General features: G+C 43.3%; 1 protein-coding gene across 1 annotated transcript in view; it reads right to left on the bottom strand.

Annotated features, from left to right (window-relative positions):
• Positions 1 to 8,770, bottom strand: part of capn5b (calpain 5b) — a 107,599-nt gene extending 98,829 nt beyond the window's left edge. Inside the window, exon 1 of the mRNA XM_060935101.1 lies at positions 8,606 to 8,770. Coding sequence (XP_060791084.1) covers positions 8,606 to 8,770 — 165 coding nt within the window. The remainder of the gene's footprint in view (positions 1 to 8,605) is intronic.
• Positions 8,771 to 22,161: the final 13,391 nt, after the last annotated feature.

Raw genomic sequence — 22,161 nt, 5'->3', positions numbered from 1 at the left:
TGCCTTGGGAGACCCTAACAGGGGCGTAATGCCCCCGACAACATAGCTCCTAGGATCATTCAAGCACACAAACCCCTCCACCACAATAAGGTGGCAGTTCTAGGAGGGGGAGATGAGATTATATATATATATATATATATATATATATATATATATATATATATATAAACAATCTTCTCAGAAATTCATATAGTCATTATAATGAAATGCTGCTTAAAGGACCCCATTTTGACTTGCAGAAACATTGTGTCCAAGCTTTACAGTAAATTCTGACTGCATGTCCCATGAACCTTTTTGATCTTTCTGGAAACTAAATTAAAAAAGTAAATCTGGTCAACTAATCTGGCGGCACGGTGGTGTAGTGGTTAGCGCTGTCGCCTCACAGCAAGAAGGTCCTGGGTTCGAGCCCCGGGGCCGGCGAGGGCCTTTCTGTGTGGAGTTTGCATGTTCTCCCCGTGTCCGCGTGGGTTTCCTCCGGGTGCTCCGGTTTCCCCCACAGTCCAAAGACATGCAGGTTAGGTTAACTGGTGACTCTAAATTGACCGTAGGTGTGAATGTGAGTGTGAATGGTTGTCTGTGTCTATGTGTCAGCCCTGTGATGACCTGGCGACTTGTCCAGGGTGTACCCCGCCTTTCGCCCGTAGTCAGCTGGGATAGGCTCCAGCTTGCCTGCGACCCTGTAGAAGGATAAAGCGGCTAGAGATAATGAGAATGAGAAATCTGGTCAACTATTTTTTTTAAGATGGCTATTGTTGTCAATTGTAGCTTTGATTTTGGAAAGACATTAATGATCTGAAATATAGTTAGCTTGCCTTCTCAGTTACATTAGACAGAAAACTGCACAAGGCATCTGGTCCAGGAATTGAATAAAGTTATGTTTTGCAGTTTGCTATTGCTGTTATAATTTGTGAATAATAATGTCTTCCATCTGAGTGCTGTTTCTTTTTTTTCTTTCAGTTTTGTTCTAGTTTTTACATTGCCACTTGTTTAAATCTAAATATGAAAAGAAATTATTTTTAGCGCAAAACAAAGATACAGATAATGGTATTGTATTACACCCCTACAGAGGTGGACAAAGTACCAAACTTCATTACTTAAGTCAAAGTACAGATCCCGCTGGTCAAATGTTACTCCGATACAAGTGAAAGTTGTCCAGTCAAATTTTTACTTAAGTTAAAGTACTGAAGTACTTGCTTTTAAAAATACTTAAGTATTAAAAGTACATTTTCTGTCAACGCATCGTTGTATTATTGCCACAACGCTTACAATAGCTAATGTCACTACCAAAGACAGAAATGTGAATTCACAGAATGAATGCATGCTGTGCCATCATGATGGATTAATGTTAAGCTAGCTAGGTCAGTGAAACTCCACCTGACTTCTAGCAAACTCTTTTCAAACTCGAAATCATATTGGGTAGCTAACGCTCCTAGAAAAGAAAGATTTCTACATTCTGTTTATTTGGCAAGATTATGCTAAAACATATTTCTGAAAGGACTTCAGATAAGTTAAAGTTATTCATGTTAGCGTAGCTCCGTTTTTACATGCTAACTAACAGTGTCCAAGTTAACTAGCTACGTGTAAACGTTAGCCGTGGACAAAGCAATGGCAACTTGACGGGCAGATCCATAGAAAGTCATTTGACTAACCAGACTGCATAGCTATTGCAACATTATCGCTAGCTCTAAAAGCACAAACAACTTTGTTGGAAACTTTCTCTTGGAATAAAACTTTTATATACCTTAATATGCTTCTGCATGTTGGATGGCGAGTTTTTGTAGGTTGTGATGTGGTTCGTCTTCAGCAAACAAAGCAAATATTTAAAACGAAATGACTCTTTATTCCTTTCAGAAAACTGAAACATGGGTTCTAGGTATGGCCATGGATGCATGCATTCCCCAGAACCACCGCCTACAGTACTTCCATTCTGCCATCAACCAATCGTGTTCAGATAATGCTGTGGAGAAATCACTGAACTTGATTTTATACAGTCTATGGACGTGACGTGACCCTAGTGATTACTGATCGTCTGTCTCAGTGTCACCTGCGGAAAAATCAACCATGTTTTAGAAAAGAAAAAAAACATCCACTTTCAAACCTGCTTCATGGTAATGAGGGCCTTGATAGAAATGTAGTGGAGTGAAAAGTACAATGTCTCATTATCTCTCTCTAGCCGCTTTATCCTGTTCTACAGGGTCGCAGGCAAGCTGGAGCCTATCCCAGCTGACTACAGGCAAAAGGCGGGGTACACCCTGGACAAGTCACCAGGTCATCACAGGGCTGACACATAGACAACCATTCACGGTCAATTTAGAGTCACCAGTTAACCTAACCTGCATGTCTTTGGACTGTGGGGGAAACCAGAGCACCCGGAGGAAACCCACGCGGACAACATGCAAACTCTGCACAGAAAGGCCCTCGCCGGCCACGGGGCTCGAACCCGGACCTTCTTACCGTGAGGCGACAGCGCTAACCACTACACCACCGTGCCGCCCAAAGTACAATGTAGTGAAGTTACAGTCATAAGTTTCCAAAAAAAAAAAAAAAACGTCAAGTACAGATACTCAAAAAGTTTCAGTTTCAGTTTATTTTATAAGGGACCATGTACAATTAAAACATAAATGTTGTCATTTAATGCATCGTACCAGAGTTGGCCTCAGGCTAATTTACATCTGCAGTCCCAGGCAAGACATAAAAACAACAATACATAAAAACACACAAAATAAATATCCAGACCTCCTACCTCACCCAAATAGCAAACTCCACTCATACAGTAAACAAATTACTCACATGAGTGTCCAAACCCCCTACACCCCAAACTCGCACACAGGCACACACACACACACGCAAACACCCGCATCCAACATAAACGCATTCTGTCAGCACCATGAATCAGTGATTACAGTTTTGACTGTTTTTTAGGAAACATTTCAGTTGTGATTTGAAGCTCCCAATGGAGAGACAGTTCTTTAAATCCCCTGATAGTGCATTCCACTGTGTAGTGGCTTTAAAAGAAAAAGAAGATTGTCCAAAAGTTGTGCAATAGAAAGGTATGTTACAGTCATGGACAGAGGCTATTCTGGAGGATCGTATGGAACTAGCAGGACGATAACAGACAAACTCCAATAGACAAGCTGGGGCCAGACCATATAGGATCTTGTACACTAGACACAAGCTTGAACAGTCTAAAATTTTCAAAACTTAATAAATGATGTTTCTCTAGAATATTGCAATGGTGGTGCTGAAGTGGTTTTTTATCAAGAATTTTTATAGCTTGTTTATATAGTGCACTTAAGTACAGTACTCAAGTAAATGTACTTCGTTACTGTCCACCTCTGCACCCCTAATTGACATGATTTCTCAGAGGATTTGTTTAACCATTTTAACAAACGTTTGTAATATTTACTAAGAATGCTAGCTAGATAAGAGACAACAGGGTTTCTGAGAGCATTTTTGTTGTAATTTTAATAAATGTTTGTAATGTTTGTTGCTAATATCACCTAACTTGTGTCAACATGTTTGATTTCTGAGATAATTTTTTTTTAAGTCTGTTTAATAAATGTTTGTTATATTTCCTGCTAATTCTTGCTAGCTGATTACAAGCTATAATTTCTGAGAGGACCTTTTTAGCCTGTTTTATAAATGTTTGCAATCCGGCTAATGCTAGCTAGCTAAATCTAAAAACCTGACAGGATTTCTGAGAGGATTTTAAAGTAATATTCATGATTGCTCTGAATTGTTCATAGCTGAGAACAGCAGTCACGCTATCAGGCTCTATTTTAGCAGTGATAAATAATTATGGGGCTGCAGAAGAACGTTCCTCTGGGTCCCCGTGTGTGTGTGTGTGTGTGTGTGTGTGTGTGTGTGTGTGTGTGAGAGAGAGAGAGAGAGAGAGAGTCCAGAGTGGGCAGCGTTCCAGGACAGAAGAGCTGCAGACTGCGTGAGATTGAGGGATGACTGACTTGGACAGTTTTGACATGTTGCCTGCCCTTGGGTATTGTAGGCTGAGGAGAACGATCTGCATTTACAGTTCCATCTCTTTTAGCTGCAGGGTCGTTAACGTGTGTACATGTGCATTCTTTATAGGCTGCTAGTGTATTATTTAGACTTGTTGCTTTGCTTGCAGGTCATAATACCTCAACAGAATCGATGACACAAGCGTGGCTAACCTTTGTAAAGTAAGCACATTACCTCATTCACACAAAAAAATTATAGCAGTGTCATTAAACATTTTATTTCTTACTGATTCTCTCTAATACTTCAAAACAAAACTCAAACAGAATAAAATTGGGGGGGGGGGGGGGTTTGCAGTTGACTAACAATTTGACAGGATTTCTGAGAGGATTTTTAGTCATGTTAATAAATATTTATAATAAGCCATACATGTCAACCTTTGGTCAATCAAACCTGTATAACCAACCTCCAAAATCCGTATTTCCCTTATAAAATCCGTATAAGATCTCATCTCATCTCATTATCTCTAGCCGCTTTATCCTTCTACAGGGTCGCAGGCAAGCTGGAGCCTATCCCAGCTGACTACGGGCAAAAGGCGGGGTACACCCTGGACAAGTCGCCAGGTCATCACAGGGCTGACACATAGACACAGACAACCATTCACACTCACATTCACACCTACGGTCAATTTAGAGTCACCAGTTAACCTAACCTGCATGTCTTTGGACTGTGGGGGAAACCAGAGCACCCGGAGGAAACCCACGCGGACACAGGGAGAACATGCAAACTCCACACAGAAAGGCCCTCGCCGGCCCCGGGGCTCGAACCCAGGACCTTCTTGCTGTGAGGCGACAGCGCTAACCACTACACCACTGTGCCGCCCCCGTATAAGATGCAAATTAAAATAATTTACCTAAAATTTGAATGATAATTAACAATGATATATCCAAGTTACTTTTTATTCAATATTAATAACAATAAACCTTCAGAATGAATACAAAGCTCCAATGATTGACAAAAACACAAAGTGTTATCAGCGTAGTTACGAAGGAAATACTTCGTTGTTTGGAGACAGGTTTCACCGAGCACCTATTATGCGCGAGACTTCATATTAGCAACAAAGTCAGAAAAATCTGTTCGTAAAATTACATTATAATGACCAAATACAATGAAAAGTATTTTTCCAGTCTCACCTGTGAAAGGTAATCCCATGTGATCTCGTTTGGACGGTAAACCTGTTGGTAAAGTTAAACGCAGCACATGAATGAGGCATCTTTATTCTCGGAATCGCCACTTTGCCACATCCAATTTGGCGGCGAGGATGACGTATGATTCTACGCAGAAGGCGGCGTCTATGTTTATATGTCTATGACTTCCAGGTTGGCGGGATTCTCGCAATGCGGTGTGCACATGATCAAAAGTGGAACGAAGTCTCGCTACCACAAGATAACGCGTGATTTCATAAGACTCTTTACTGGCTGTCGTGGGAATTGATTATAGCTCTAAATAAATAATGAAGTTTTTTTAAAGAATCCGTATAACTTTATTTATACACCCATATACTACGTTTATTGAATCAAATCTGTATAAAATAGGGACATTCCGTATAGGTTGACATGTATGATAAGCTGATTTTCTAACAGGATTTTTAGTAATGTTAAATGTTTGCAATATTTCTTGCTAATCCTAGCTAGCTAGTATGAGTCAACAGGATTTCTGAGAGGCTTTTTTTTAGTCAAGATACTCTTTTTTTTTTTACTTCCTGCTAATCCTAAAGCTAGTATCTCATTGGGCTGCGACAGCCTGAGACAAATTGCGAACGTCATTCGCAAGAGTGTCTTGAAACATTCGCGGGGCTTCTCAATTTCCTCGCATGAGTCGCAAAGTGTCGCTCCTTTGTCTCTGAAATTTTGAACATGTTCAAAAAATTCGTGCGACAAAATTTCTCTCAAAATAGCCGCAAATGCATCGCTGGTGTCGCAAAGCCATCGCAAACCCTTCTCAAGTCAATTTCTGTGAGGCTTCCTCTACTTCCCTGCCTGCCGAGGGAAAGCCGGGCTGCGATGGCCTGCGACTAGTTAGAGACACGACAATTACGGTAAAATATGCGAATATCAATTCAGTGTGATTCCATGGGGAAATTGTCACTAATTCGCATATTTTATCGCAATTGTTGTGTCTCCAACTAGTCGCGGGCTGTCGCAGCCCAGTGAGATACTACCCTAACTCGCTGCCTAACACGCTAACTTGACAAGATTTCTGAGAGGATTTTTAGTCAGGTCAAAAAATGTTTGTAATATTTACTGCTAACCTGCTAGCTAGCCAACAACAGTAAACTGATTTTCTGAGAGGATTTTTAGTCATGTTAAATGTTTGTAATATTTCCTACTAATCCTAACTCGCTGCCTACCAAGCTAACTTGACAGGATTTTTGAAAGTTTTTTTTAAAATCATGTTCATAAATGTTTGTAATGTTTACTGCTAATGCTAACGAGCTAGTATGAGTCAACAGGATTTCTAAGAGGAATTTTGTTTTTTTTAGTCAAGATACTCTTTTTTTTTTGTTTCCTGCCAATTCTATCCTCACTATTGTTTTGGACAGCACTACAAAATGGCGTCCTCACTCTATAGTGCCCTATATAGTGAGTAGGGAGTGATTTTGGACACAGGGTAGCTCTCTCGCTGTTTCTGATGCAGTATTCAGCAAAATTTTCCGTCTGCTAGTTTTGACGTTATGATTCACAGGAGACTTTGAGGTGAGTTTTCTTAGCTTTACCAACTTATTGTTTTCAAATAAAACTGATTCATGTAAATAAATAACTATTTTAGAATATAACTAATTGTTTTGATGAAAAATATTGACATTTTAGTGGTCGAAATGATATTTTAAAAAACCAGAAGTCAGAAACGCGAGTGTCAATTTCAATTCAATTTAATTGGAATTGTTTATTGGACGTGGAACACAGTTTTTTCGAGGTTCGCCTTGAAAGCTGTGAATATCATTTGAAATAAGAATAATTTATATTCTTTAATATAAAAACTTGGGCGGCATGGTGGTGTAGTGGTTAGCGCCGTGCAAGAAGGTCTGGGTTCGAGCCCCATGGCCGGCGAGGGCCTTTCTGTGCAGAGTTTGCATGTTCTCCCTGTGTCCGCGTGGGTTTCCTCCAGGTGCTCCAGTTTCCCCCACAGTCCAAAGACATGCAGGTTAGGTTAACTGGTGACTCTAAATTGACCATAGGTGTGAGTGTGAATGGTTGTCTGTGTCTATGCGTCAGCCCTGTGATGATCTGGCGACTTGTCCAGGGTGTACCCCGCCTTTCGCCCGTAGTCAGCTCCAGCTTGCCTGCAACCCTGTAGAACAGGATAAAGCGGCTAGAGATAATGAGACGAGATGAATATAAAAACTAGTAGGCCCTACTTTTGTGAAATACAAAGGAGCACAAAGAGGGTATTAGAAATTTTATTTTATTACTTTTTATTTTAATAGAGAATGGTAGATGTGAATGACATTCCTGGCTAGGATGCATTCATCCTTCATGCTAATTAAATACTGTAATAATTCGCATAATTTGTTTTAACTAATTTGCCAAATTTTGGATTCAGTCTACAACCATCTATGTGCCTGCCAATTTCCATGTAAATATCTTGAAAAATAGAAAAGTTATAAAAAACAAACAGTTGATCTCATTCATTAATTAGGCCCATTTTGGACCATGCAATCCTGTTACATAATCTTACATCATCTTTCTAAAAATTAAGCCGTTTCTTCAATCTTTGATTTGTAATATTTCAAGAACGGATAAACATATTTTAATTCTGTAAAAAAGTATGTTGTTCAGCATTCGATTCTGAATTCAATGAGAACAGTTTCAAGCAATTTTGGTTGAATTTGAATTTTCACCTAATATGCGGACTGAGGATTTTTAGTCATGTTAATACATGGGCTTAGTTGTAATATTGACACCTAACACTAGCAAACTACCATGAATGATTTCTGAGAGGATTTTGAAACCAGATAAAGATTTTAATTAAATGTACGAAAATACGCTACGCCAGGTAGAATTGGATTTATACCAGATTTTTGCAAAGAAAATATCAAGGCAACCTTCTAGTGGAGCAACTACTAATATTAGTTACTACACAGGACCAGTAACTACCTGCTGAAGTAGCCACAAATAGACTAAAGATGATAACTTGTGTGAAACATATCTTATAATTCAGAAAATGCATTAATATCAAGCCTAAACATTTACTCCCAGCAGTGCATAAAAAACCTCTCTGCTTAATAGGAGCATTTCACAGCTCCTTCCTCCTCTGAAACCCATAACCAAAGGTCAACCGTTTTGATTAGATGAGTAATGGACTTTATAGGATGATCTAAAAAGTGGACATGACTCAAAAGCTTCATGTAACAGACCACCATTTCTCAAACACTCTTCCACAGCCCTCTGTCCTTGGGGAAGACACCATGGGATGAGAATAAATTGAGCATGGCTCACCAACTGTGTACCCTAAATGAGAGTTTAAGCAACGCACCATGCTTCAAAATCAGCGATTTTAAGTCAAGTTGTTCAGTGAGCTGGAGATTCTTTTTTTCTCATGGAAATCCTGGTCGGACAGTAGATGTTAGAAACTCATGCAAGCGACTCACCCCAGGTCTTTTCCAGTGCACTCGGCCAATGCGGTTCCCCTGATAGAACAGCGAGTCATCGACAGCGGGAAAGAATGGATCCTCGAACAGAGTCCCACTTTGCAGGCACTGTTTCTTCAGCGCCGAATACTGCTGCCCCTCAAAGGCCTTCACAGAGGAGAACATTCTTCAAGCTGCAGCTACAGTGGAGGGAAGATGAAATGAAGAGAAAGGGAGACATGATTCAGCATGACAGTACAAATGAAAAATCATGACAGGAGTTCACTAGAGAAAGATGCTGAAACTAACAGTAGAGCTTCAGAGAATACATATAACGCACTATCTGTTTTTTTTTTAAAGGCGTTAAGCCTCAATGTGGCAAATGTGTCTCTGCCTAGTCCAGCCTCATGATTATCATTTAAGCATACATTGTAATATTTAACTATTATTATTATTATTATTACAACATGCAGTATATATTCTGAAGTAAAGTACAGCTACAAGAATGAGAAGACCAGCTCATTGTGAAGATCCAGGGCGGAGGCAGCGGGCCATAGGGGGCAGGTATTTTGGGGTGGTAACCATTCCATGGCAGTCTGTGTCTGTGAAAATGCTGGAGTCAGTTTTGGTATACATGTTGGCTTAAGGTGAATATGCTTTGACACGTATGTGATATTTTACTTGTCAGTGTACTGTCAAAGGAAAATAATCAACAGGGTGGTGTACTGTGGCCTGAAATTAAGTAGTGATACTGTTATCACTGTAAAGTCAATTACTTTCACTTTTTTCATTAAAAAGCAACACATCATACTTCTTATGCTTATAGTTACATTTAATGCTGTGAAATGTCCACAAAACAAGTCAGTCCTGATTATTATTTATGGTCACCATCAATTACAACAATGGGGGATCCTTGTAGCCATTTTGTGCCTCCTTCATCATCTTTCTGCTGCTTGGGACATTAGTTTGGCCTCGCACAGCTTGTTTTTTGGTGTGTAGCTCGGACCACCAAGCTGGATGAGCCAATGCAGTCTGATATCAAGTCTTGCTGTCGGTCCCGAAGAGTTGGAGGTCTTCTTTTAAGCAGTCCTTCCATCAGATTGCTGATGGAATCAGCAACTCCATCAGATTATTATTTATAACATCTATTAACAGTTGTTCCCTTAGTAACAGTTGTTACCAGCCTGTCTTTTTCTCTCTCCTCAAGTTAATGAAGAGTATCCTATTATAACCACCGAAGATCCCTTCCATTAATGTCAGAGAAATAAAGAAAAAAAAATCTCCTTCCAGAAAGTCCCATCATATCAGTGATTGCACACCAATCCATCTTTTCCACCTTTTTCATACGTATATGAAAGCAATGCAGAGTTTCTATTTTTATATTTACCAAATTTATGCTTGTGGGGATTGAAAACCGACCATGATGAATTTAGCCTCGGCTTTAGCATGTACTTGAGCTGAAGGTGAGTTATTACCTCCTCATACCCTGTTCCCTGAGATGTCTCAAGCTGACAAATCACTTGTGTTCGATTTCAATCACAGCACTGTTACACTCTCCTTGCCTACTATCCACATACCTGCCATTAAACAAGCCTGTACCTGCTTCCTATGTTTGATTAGAAAACTAACAAATAATCACCAAGACAAATGCAAACTAGGCCACTGATGAGGAGCACTGCACTTATTGCGCAACATTCAGTTTGGGGGGGAAAAAACACCCACAGACAAAAAGGAGGATTTTTTTTTTTTTTACAGTCCTTACATCCTCTCCATTTTACATACTTCCTTCACGCCAGACTGGTATCATTTGTAGCTGAACACAATGTCAAAATTGTAATTTTATACATTTAAAATCCACAGAGTACTGGACACTTCTCCTGTGACATTATTCAGATATTCAGCATTTCCTTTATGCCTCACTTTTACAGATTTTCCAATTTATGTGCAGAGTTTTGACAGAGTTTGTGCAGGCAACTCATGCAAGTATTTTTATCCCCTGGTCTGACCCTTCAGCTCTTCACTTGGCCACATCCCTTCAACCTTCAGCACTCTGGACCTTCTGCCTGGTCCCATCCCCACAGGCCTCTGGAGCCATCCGCCTGGCCCTGCACCATCTGTTCTCTGAAGTCAGACACCACTGCCCAAGCTCTCTGGAGCCACTTCACCACCACCACCAGCAGCAGCTCTATGCAGCCACCTAGCCCTACCCCTCGCTCATCTGAAACTATGCACTGGCCACGCCCCTTTAGCTCTCTACAGCCACCTGGCCCCAACCTATCAGCTCTATCCAGCATCTGGTTCCACCTCCTCTGTTTTTGAGTCATACACTGGGTCCACCTCCCAAATTGTGACAAGAGAGAGATGTTCATCAAACCCTGTGAGCTGTAATTGTCTGCTTTGTCAGCATAACACTTTGTCATTTTTTTCACATAATTTGGGATTCATTTATCCAATATGAACATTATATAGATGTAAAACTGTATTTGTATTGTATTTGCAGATTATGAAATAATAATCTCTCTATTTTGATTCAATTACTTTTGACATGAATTTTTGTTTTGTTTTTAATTTCCCAGTATTCCATCAGTTTTTACCTCCTGAATGCATTGATTTGATCATTACTTTCAGAGAAAATGTTTTTTTTTTTTTCAGAGCCATAAGTGGCTAGCAACAGATTCCTGTTGCCAGGGTGATATGTTTATGGGATAGAGCAAGACAACATTCTAATCTTGTTAGTTTTACAAGCACGCTCTGCTGTCGAGCAGAAGCGGACACAGACCATGTGATGGGCACAGCACCTGAACCACCCGGGCACTGCCATGCATGCATGCTGAGGCATCGTCCCTGCTGATCTTCACGCTCTGCTTCTGCTCTTCAAATGCAGGTCAGGCAAGAACATGACTTCCTCAGCTGCTGCTATTCATCTGGCCTGCCAATTCCCTTGAAGCAAAGACCTTTCTTGTGATTATATATACTGAATAACTACGTCTGGTGGTGAGGACGTGTTCAGAGTGCCATTTCAGACCACGGAAGGTCTAATGAATTCTGGTTATTTTAGGGAGCCAATTCCCCCACGTTGCCCTCTCCGTGTTTCAGTGGAGGTGTCTGAAATGCATGGGCAGTTTGTCAATCACAGCTCTTTCACTGCTTTTGTGTGAGAGTGCTGGAGCTGCAGTGAATTATTCATCATCTCTACTCCCAGACCTCTACTCTGATTAATTATGACTTTGGCTCTGCATCCACTGCCTCCAGACTAATGGCACGATCTTTGATGGTGTTCTGAGGCTGCAAATCATCTCGATGAGTTCCTTATCACTTCATAGACCATTTTCTTTGGCATAGACCAAGGGTCATCGACTGGTGGACCATGGACCAGATGCAAACTCAGAATTGTATTTCACCACTTTGAACCAAGCAGTCACAAATACTGTAGTAGAGCCAATTCATGCAGCCTAAAAAACAAACAAATAAACTCGCCATAGCTGAAGGCAGCTTGTCAGATACAGAAAACTGCAGAGGTCAGAAGGAGAAGTTTTGATAAAAACAGAATTGTTCAAGACAAATGGACAGAGATGTGTGCATTTCTGCCCCGATGCAAATTCAAAGCAGATGTGTCTCAGATTAGAGATGCTGTATCAGGACTAAAATGTCATGGAAGTGGACAGGTTTTACCTGAACACAGGTGGTCAGATAGGATGCTTGCAAGGCAAAGAAACGCCATACTTGTTAACATGAGAATGCACAGGTTGTTCATGTGGCGCTGCTTCATGCATTTACGTCATTCATTCATCTTCAGTAAATGCTTTATCCTGATCAGAATCACAGTGCTTTAAATGATTAATTTGTGAACATTTTGGGAAACAGAACCAACTAAATTTGAAAGAACATATGTATCATGGGTGGGTGAGAGCAGGCAGGATTGATGGGAATTTGTGTCAACTAAATTGGAAGGAAACTGTTAAGACCTGAATGTCAAAGCAATAACATAAAAAATTAAGTAAGGAACAAAATATTTGAATGCATGTTGTCATAGTAAAATAATCATCGACAAGGTGGTGATTATTTTCTGAAAGCTTCACATCCTGGAGTATTTTACCATCCTAGAGCCACATGGGGTGGCATGGTGGTGCAGTGGTTAGCAGTGTTGCCTCACAACAAGAAAGTTCTGGGTTTGAGCCCAGTAACCAACAGGGGCCTTTCTGTGTGGAGTTTGCATGTTCTCCCCATGTCTGTGTGGGCTTTCTCCAGGTGCTCCGGTTTCCCCCACAGTCCAAAGACATGCAGTTAGGTTAACTGGCCCATAGGTGTGAGTGTACAGAAAGGAACCAGCCATCCTATTGCTGTAATTCTGGCCAAGTCAACCAAAAAGTGGTTAGTCTCAAGCCTGGATCAGGTTCAGCAGTGACAATGAGAGCCAGGTGACTACAATTTGCCTTTTTTAGTGGCGCTCGAATGGAGCTTCATACTTAAAAGAATATATTAATGCATCAACCTGATTTTTGTTGGCTTTTGCGACCACACAATGTCCATACATGTACTACCACAGGGAACCCGATCATAAGTGCAAGACAACGTATCTCAGACACTTGACCACCGGACAATGAAATCCATCCGTCCATTATCCGTAACCGCTTATCCTGTGCTTATCCAAAGGTTTTTATCCTCCTGGCTTTTTCATAGTGGGCAACATATCTTTGCATTCTATGCTTTTTTGCTTGAATGATTTCTTACGCGGCACACTTGTGTAAACATAGTTATTGTATAGTTCAATAGCAATTATGAGCATCCTTCCTTAGTTTTAGATCATCTAAAACTACCGTGGACTGATATTGACCAATACTATATAGTAATGATGTAAAGTGAAAGCACTGCTGTCCACCAGGCACCCAGCAGAGTCACAGCATAATAAATGTCATGGTGTTGTTTCTAGTGCACGGCACACAGTGTCAAAGAAAGGAATAAATATGTATTTGTAACTGTAATGCATATCTCATTATTGGTATCACTGTCACAAGACAATGTAGCTATTTACTGACGCAAAATACACTACACTATACAATTTGATGGTTCATATGCCATCTTATTATACATACAGGACACTTTTTCCGATGGAATAAAAACGTGTTCTATTCCCTTCTAGCGGTTTTCATTCATTTGGTTTGATAGCATGCAGTATTGTTAGCATATCGCTTATCCTACATGTATTACGTCACTCTACCCAATGGAGAATGAGTGTTGAATATGGTTGACGATATTGCATGGTTGTCAAGACAACATGACATCACACGTCGGAGACTGTGGCAGCGGGGGCATGGTCAAGCGTCGGTCTGTGACCGGAGGGCGGAATCAGGGAAGGTAAGTGGCAGAATCACTACACCTGATGTCAGTTAATGTGTGTTTGTGTGTCTTCCCCAGTGACCGCGCCCTATATAAGGAGAGAGAGAGCAGAGGAAGAGAGCTCTCTCCCCAACCAGACGACCTGTATGTGTGCGTGCGTGGGTGGCTGGGAGAGTTTAAAAATCACTGAAAAGTGCCAATAAAGAGTTTTTTTTTAACTCAGTTCTGGCCTGCCGTCCTTCTGTGCTCCACCCACCCGTCCGAATTTCTACAGTGGTGCCGAAACCCAGGAGTTGGAGCACAAAGAAGAACAGCCCCATGGAGTCCTCCCCCTTTGCGGACCTGGTCCACGCCCTCGCCACGGCCCAGCAGAGCCAGCACCAGGCACTAGTCGCCCTCCGGAAGGAGCAGGAACAAAGGTTCGAGGCCCTGGTGCTGACGCAGCAGGAAGATCGTCAGGCGTTCCGGCACCTCCTCACGTCGGCGGGGTCCACCACCTCCACTGCCGCGGGCCCTCCCCACCTCACCCTAACGAAGATGGGCCTGCACGACAACCCCGAGGCCTTCCTCGCGCTCTTTGAACAAGCAGCAGAGGCGCGGTGCGCCTCCTCCCCCTGCTAACGGGCGAGGCGCAGCTGGCCGCGCTACAGCTCCCCACCGACAGCCGGCTGGTCTACGCAGACCTCCGCCAGGCCATCCTCCAGCGTGTGGGGCGCACCCCAGAACAACATCGACAGCGCTTCCGCACCCTGCGGCTGGAGGAGGTCGGCCGGCCGTTCGCGTTTGGCCAGCAACTCCAGGATGCCTGCCGGCGGTGGCTGAGGGCTGACAACCGCGACTCCGAGGGAATCGTCGATCTGGTGGTACTGGAACAGTTCATTGCCCGACTACCCGAAGGGACCGCGGAGTGGGTCCAGTGCCATCGCTGGATCAGGCCATCGAGCTGGTGGAGGACCATTTGGTGGCTGTTACGACGGCAGGACAGCAGATCTCCTCTTCTCCCCTTTCCTCTCTCTCCCCCTCCCCTTCTGTGTCTCGTCCTCGCCCCGTTCCCCCACCGCGGAGGCGGGGGCCGGCTCCACCCCAGCCAGCCCGCAGCACCCATGGTGCCCTCCTGTTTCCCACTTCCATGTCTGTCTCTTCCCCCCCTCAGGCGAGTGAGCCCCAGAGTGCTGGTGCAGAGAGAAAGCCCGGGCCGGTTTGCTGGTGCTGCGGGGAGTCGGGCCACCTCCAGCGGCAGTGCTCGGCAATGGAGGTGGGCATGGTTGTCCAGATCCCCAATGCGCCAGGAACCGCCCTCGATCGGGCCAGAGCATATCACATACTGGTGAGTGTCCAAGGGGATACGTATCAGGCTCTGGTGGACTCTGGCTGTAATCAGACCTCAATCCACCAAAGCCTGGTGCAAGACGAGGCATTGGGGGGAGCACAATTGGTGAAGGTGTTGTGTGTGCATGGGGATGTTCACAACTACCCTTTAGTGTCGGTCCACATTCTTTTTCGAGGGGAAAAATTTAGTGTAAAGGCAGCGGTTAATCCTCGCCTTATCCAATAGATAATTTTGGGGACTGATTGGCCGGGATTTCGGGAATTAATGACTCATTTAGTGAAGAGTGGGTCCTGCCGTAGTTCAGCAGGGGGAGATCCCGGTGTGGCATTGGCGGGAGCAGCCATCACAGAGCTGTCTACGACATCACCGCATCAAAGCGAGGAGCCACAGGCTCCTCCTCCTTCTCTCGGGGAATCCCTCGCGGATTTCCCGTTAGAACAGTCGCGGGACGAGACTCTGCGGCATGCGTTTGACCAAGTGAGAGTAATCAATGGTCAAACGCTCCAGCCAAACGCCACCCCGTCATTCCCCTATTTCTCCATTATGAGGGATAGGTTATACCGAGTGATGCAGGACACTCAGACCAAGGAGCCGATTACACAACGTTTGATTCCAAAGAGCTGCCGGGAATTGGTATTCCAGGCGGCTCACTTTAATCCCATGGCTGGACACTTGGGGCAGGATAAGACACTAGCCTGAATAATGGCCTGGTTCTATTGGCCAGGGATTTGCGGCGATGTCCGTAGGTGTTGTACGGCATGCCGCAAATGCCAGTTAGTAAATCCAGCGGCCATTCCAAAAGTGCCTTTGCGCCCTCTACCATTAATTGAGACCCCGTTCGAAAGAATTGGGGATAGATCTCGTCGGGCCATTAGATCGGTCAACATGAGGGTATCGCTTTATTTTAGTTCTGGTGGACTATGCAACGCGATACCCAGAAGCAGTGCCTCTTCGCAATATCTCAGCACACAGTATTGCGGAAGCGCTCTTCCGCGTCATCTCCCAAGTCGGAATCACCAAAGAGATTCTGACTGATCTAGGCACCTCATTTATTTCACGCACACTGAGCGAACTGTATGGGTTATTGGGAATTAAGCTGATCCACACCAGCGTTTATCACCCACAAACGGACGGTTTAGTCAAACGGTTCAATCACACACTCAAGAATATAATTAAAAAGTTTGTTCGCAAGGATGCACGCAATTGGGATAAATGGCTCAAACCCCTGTTATTTGCAGTGTGAGAGGTCCCACAAGCCTCCACGGGGTTCTCCCCGTTCGAATTATTATATGGGCGTAAGCTGCATGGCATCCTACATGTACTGCGGGAAAATTGGGAGGAGGGACCTTCACCAAGCAAAAATGAAATCCAATACATTATTGCCCTGCACGCAAAACTCCACACGCACGCACGCACGCACACACACACACACACACACACACACCTAACCCAGGAGAATTTGCAGCAGGCCCAAGAACAGCAAACCCGCCTGTACAACAGGGGTATGCGCCTTAGGGAGTTCGCACCGGGAGATAAAGTACTCATACTGTTGCCCACGTCGAGCTCCAAATTGGTCGCCAAGTGGCAAGGACCCATTGAGGTTACATGGCGAGTCAGGGACGTTGACTATGAGGTGAAGCGAATGGACAGGGGTGGGGCACTACAGATTTACCACCTCAATCTGCTCAAACTCTGGAACGAAGAGGTCCCCGTGGCATTGGTGTCATTGGTTCCAGAGAAGGCGGAGCTGGGGCCGGAGGTTCAAAAAGGGGCATTGACATCGCATACCTCTCCAGTCCCCTGTGGAGACCACCTCTCCCCAACCCAATTCACGGAGGCTGCCCAGTTGCAGACTGAATTTTCGGACGAGTTCTCGCCCCTGCCCGGCCGGACCCGCCTCATAGAACACCACATTGAGATGCCCCCAGGGGTGGTAGTGCTCAGCTGCCCTTACAGGCTACCCGAACACAAGAAAAAAGTGGTTCGGGAAGAACTTGAGCCCATGCTCGAAATGGGCATCGTCAAGGAGTCCCACAGTGACTGGAGCAGCCCGGTGGTCTTGGTTCCCAAGGCTGACGGGTCGGTCCGGTTCTGTGTGGACTATAGAAAAGTTAACATGGTGTCTAAATTCGATGCGTAGCCAATGCCTCGTATTGACGAGTTGCTGGATCGACTAGGCACGGCTCGCTTTTATTCGACACTGGATTTAACAAAGGGATATTGGCAGATCCCCTTGACTCCACTATCCTGGGAAAAAACGGCCTTTTCCACACCGTTTGGCTTACACCAATTTGTCACACTTCCTTTTGGGCTGTTTGGGGCGCCTGCTATGTTCCAGCGGCTTATGGACAGGGTCCTCCGCCCCCACGCCACCTATGAGGCCGCATACTTGGACAATATTATAATCTATAGTAACGACTGGCCACGGCATCTACAACACCTGAGGGCCATCCTGGGGTCGCTGAGGCGAACGGGTCTCATGGCCAACCTGAAGAAGTGTGCGATTGGGCGGGTGGAAGTACGGTATCTGGGCTTCCACTTGGGCAATGGGCAGGTGTGTCCCCAAATTAATAAGACAGCAACGATTGCGGCCTGCCCGAGGCCCAAGACCAAAAAGGGGGTGAGACAGTTCCTGCTACTACCTGCTAGGATGCCCTTTCACCCTCTGTTCGGACCACGCGCCCCTCCAGTGGCTCCACCACATGAAGGATGCCAACGTGCGGATCACCCGTTGGTATCTGGCACTCCAGCCCTTTAACTTCAAGGTGATCCACAGGCCGGGGGTGCAGATGGTCGTGGCAGACTTCCTCTCCCGTCAAGGGGGGGGGGGGGTCGGCTGCAGGCCAGACTGCTGCCCGGCCTGAGTCGGGCGGTGGGGGTATGTGGCAACGGGGGCGTGGTCAAGCGTCGGTCTGTGACCGGAGGGCGGAGTCAGGGAAGGTAAGTGGCAGAATCACTACACCTGATGTCAGTTAATGTGTGTTTGTGTGTCTTCCCCAGTGACCGTGCCCTATATAAGGAGAGAGAGAGCAGAGGAAGAGAGCTCTCTCCCCAACCAGACAACTTGTGTGTGTGCGTGCGTGGGTGGCTGGGAGAGATTAAAAATCACTGAAAAGTGCCAATAAAGAGGTTTTTTTGAACTCAGTTCTGGCCTGCCGTCCTTCTGTGCTCCATCCACCCGTCCGAATTTCTACAGACACGTAAAACTTCCATGCTTGCGAGTGACTAACAATTTGTAAACAAACATGGCCACCAGGTTTGCTTTGTTAAATACAGAAGACTGTGAAAGAATTTTGAAAGAGAAAGATGCATTGAACACCCAAAAGGAATATGTATGTATAATAATAATAATATTGTCTGGCTTTTTTTTTGTGGTATATCAGCTATATTCCATTCAGCTACTTGTCTTTGACTCGTTCAATATCATGTTACCTGAATGGAATATATCTGATAGACCACTCAAAGCCAGCCAAGATTATTACCTCCACCAAGGAGGTTATGTTTTCGGTAGCGTTGGTTTGTTTGTTTGTTGGTTTGTCTGTTAGCAGCATTATGGAAAAAGTTATGAACGGATTGCTCTGAAATTTTTTTCCAGAGGTGTGACTGGGCACAAGTAACAATCCATTAAATTTCGGTGGTGATCCGGATCACCGTCTGGATCCTGGAATTTTTTAAAGGATTCTTGGCGAAGGTCTGCGCTCTCCAAGTGCTTTTCTAGTTTGTTTGTTGGTTTGTCTGTTAGCAACATTACAGAAAAAGTTATGAACAGATTGCTCTGAAATTTTTTTCCAGAGGTATGACTGGGCACAAGTAACAATCCATTAAATTTTGGCGGTGATCCGGATCACCTTCTGGATCCTGGATTTTTTTAAAGGATTCTTGGCGGAGGTCTGCGCTCTCCGAGTGCTTTTCTAGTTTTATTTTTCTTTTCAGGTTTATTTTGTGCCCTTGCAAATATTTTACTCATACGTTCATCGCAAGCTCCACTTTTAGGCAGTGCCTAAATATATATTAATTTGTTAAAGAACAACATTTTGTACATTTCATCGGTTTATAGTTACATTTAATGTTGTCGAATGTCTGCAAAGCAAGGGGAAATGTAAAATAAAGGGTACCTTCAGTACATTCTGAAGACTTTTTTTTGTGTGTGTGTCGGAATCCAAATAATCATCTCCTAACCGAATACTTCAAATAATCTATTACGCTCAGCTTTTAATCGGTTTATATGGAGCGTCCACCACGAGTCTCTGTGTAAGCTGCTACTACAGAAAAATTATAACGTATTAGAATGGTTGGATTAATCTAAAGCTGTGATTTGCCTTGTAGGGTTGCTGTTATACAAAATCAGAATCCAGAATTCAAAAGTGCTGTGGTAGAAGCAGCAACAATTCATTCCTGCTAATTCTCTGTGAGTATTAAACAGTGAGAGAAGCACTGGGTCAGTGTTGCTTTCCATGCTCTCATGACTGGAGAAATGAAAACACTGCAGTCGTGCCTCGAAAGCCAAGGTGGCATATGGTGCTAGGGTTTATCTCATCACTGCTTTGTGATAGCAAGATTATTCCACACTTGCACTCTACCTTTCTTTTTTCTTACTCTCACTAAGTCTCCTTCCTTCATCCCTCAGGCTACATGTAGGAAGCACTGAAGCTGAAGATATCACTCCCATACCTTAATACTGATAGCGAGAACAGCAAACTGCAGGTACAGTGGATATAAAAAGTATACACACCCCGTTTAAATTATAGGCTTTTCTGATTTAAAAAAAAATGAGACCGTGATAAATAATTTCAAAACTTTTCCCACCTTTAATGTGACCTATAACCTGTACAATTCAGTTGAAAAACAAACAAATATGTTAGGGAGAAAAACATTTTAAAAAAATCTACAATAAGCTGGTTGCATAAGTGTGCACACCCTTAAACTAATACTTTGTTGAAACGCCTTTTGATTTAATTACAGCATCCAGTCTTTTTGGGTCAGAGTCTATCAGCCTGCCACATCTAGACTTGGCAATATTTGCCCACTCTTCCTTGCAAAAGCACTCCAAATCTGTCAGATTGCGAGGGCATCTCTTGTGCACAGCCCTCTTCAGGTCACCTCACAGATTTTCAATTGGATTTAGGTCTGGGCTCTGGCTGGGCCATTCCAAAACTTTTTTGGGGTCATTGTCATGCTGAAAGATGAAATTCCTCTTCATCTTCAGCTTTCTAGCAGACACCTGAAGGTTTTGGGTCAAAATTGACTGGTATTTAAAACTGTTCATAATTCCCTCCACCTTGATTAAAGCCCCTGTTCCAGCTGAAGAAAAACAACCCCAAAACATGATGCTGCCACCACCATGCTTCACCATGGGTATGGTGTTCTTTTGGTGATGCGCAGTATTGTTTTTGCGCCAAGCATACCTTTTGGAATTGTGGCCAAAAAGTTCAACCTTGGTTTCATCAGACCATAACACATTTTCCCACATGCTTTTGGGAGAGTTGATGTATTTTTTTTTTTTTTTGCAAAATTTAGCCGGGCCTGGATGTTTTTCTTTGACCTTACCTCATAGTCCAGACATATGGAGAATACAGGAGATTGTCGTCACATGTAGTACACAACCAGTACTTGCCAGAAATTCCTGCAGCTCCTTCAGTGTTGCTGTCGGCCTCTTGGCAGCCTCCCTGACCAGTTTTTGTCTTGTCTTTTCATCAATTTTGGAGGGACGTCCAGTTTTCGGTAATGTCACTGTTGTCCCATATTTTCTCCACTTCTTGACTGTCTTCACTGTGCTCCATGGTATATCTAATGCCATGCAATTTTTTTTGTACCCTTCTCCTGACTGATACCTTTCAACAATGAGATCCCTTTGATGCTTTGTAAGCTTTCTGCGAACCCTGGCTTTTGCTGGAGGATGCAACTGAGTAAATGTCTGAACTTTATTTGGGGTTAATCAGAGTCATTTTAATTGATGGCAGGTGTGAACCCAAAAAGACTGAATGCTGTAATTAAATCAAAAGGTGCTTCAACAAAGTATTAGTTTAAGGGTGTGCACACTTATGCAACCAGCTTATTGTAAGTTTATATGTTTTTCCCCCTAACAGATTTGCTTGTTTTTCAATTGAATTGTACAGGTTATAGGTCACATTAAAGGTGGGGAAAGTTTTGAAATTATTTATCGTGGTCTCATTTTTTTTTTACATCAGTAAAACCTATCATTTTAACGGGGTGTGTAAACGTTTTATATCCACTGTACATAACCAGCATGTTGCTTCAGAACTGGAAATGTTACTGAAAATAACTGTATACTTTGGCCTAGTAATACACTAATCCCATTTTTCCTGATATGAGACTGATATCTGATATTGATCTGATCCTCGCATCCTCACAGTGAACAAGCAATGCTTTATGTTTCTGACTGCCAGAACGTAACCCGGATTAGACTGTGCCTCATGCATGAATAGAGAATGTTCTAAGTTTAAGGTACTTGCAGTTTGAAAATGTAACACCACAATTATTAAATATGCTTGCACCTGGGCCTTTTTTGGCTCAGATTCCAAATGTCATGAAGACCTGAAATGTGACAGCTTACGTCTTGGGAAAGGTAGACCAGGACCAGATGCTATTTCTGTGGGACTATTTACAACACAATTTTGATTACAAAGCAGGGTAGAAGTAATGTGAAAGAGAACAGTTTGCTCTTTAACTAGCAAGGTAGCAACTTTTCTCTTGGCATGATTGTCGATACACATCTTCTGATCTTCTGTTCAGTGCTCAATGTGAGAAAGGCATCATCTTTATGGGAGATATTTTCTGACTAGTCAATTCTGCTGTGTGCAAAGTCTTTGCTAAATAAAACAATGTTAATTATTTTTGGATTAATCTGCTACATAATTTGCAAAAACATATTTTTAGAAACTGGATTCCA

The sequence above is a fragment of the Neoarius graeffei genome, chromosome 12, assembly GCF_027579695.1.
Source record: "Neoarius graeffei isolate fNeoGra1 chromosome 12, fNeoGra1.pri, whole genome shotgun sequence".
Lineage (NCBI taxonomy): Eukaryota > Metazoa > Chordata > Actinopteri > Siluriformes > Ariidae > Neoarius > Neoarius graeffei.
This window is presented reverse-complemented; position numbering and strand designations above follow the sequence as displayed.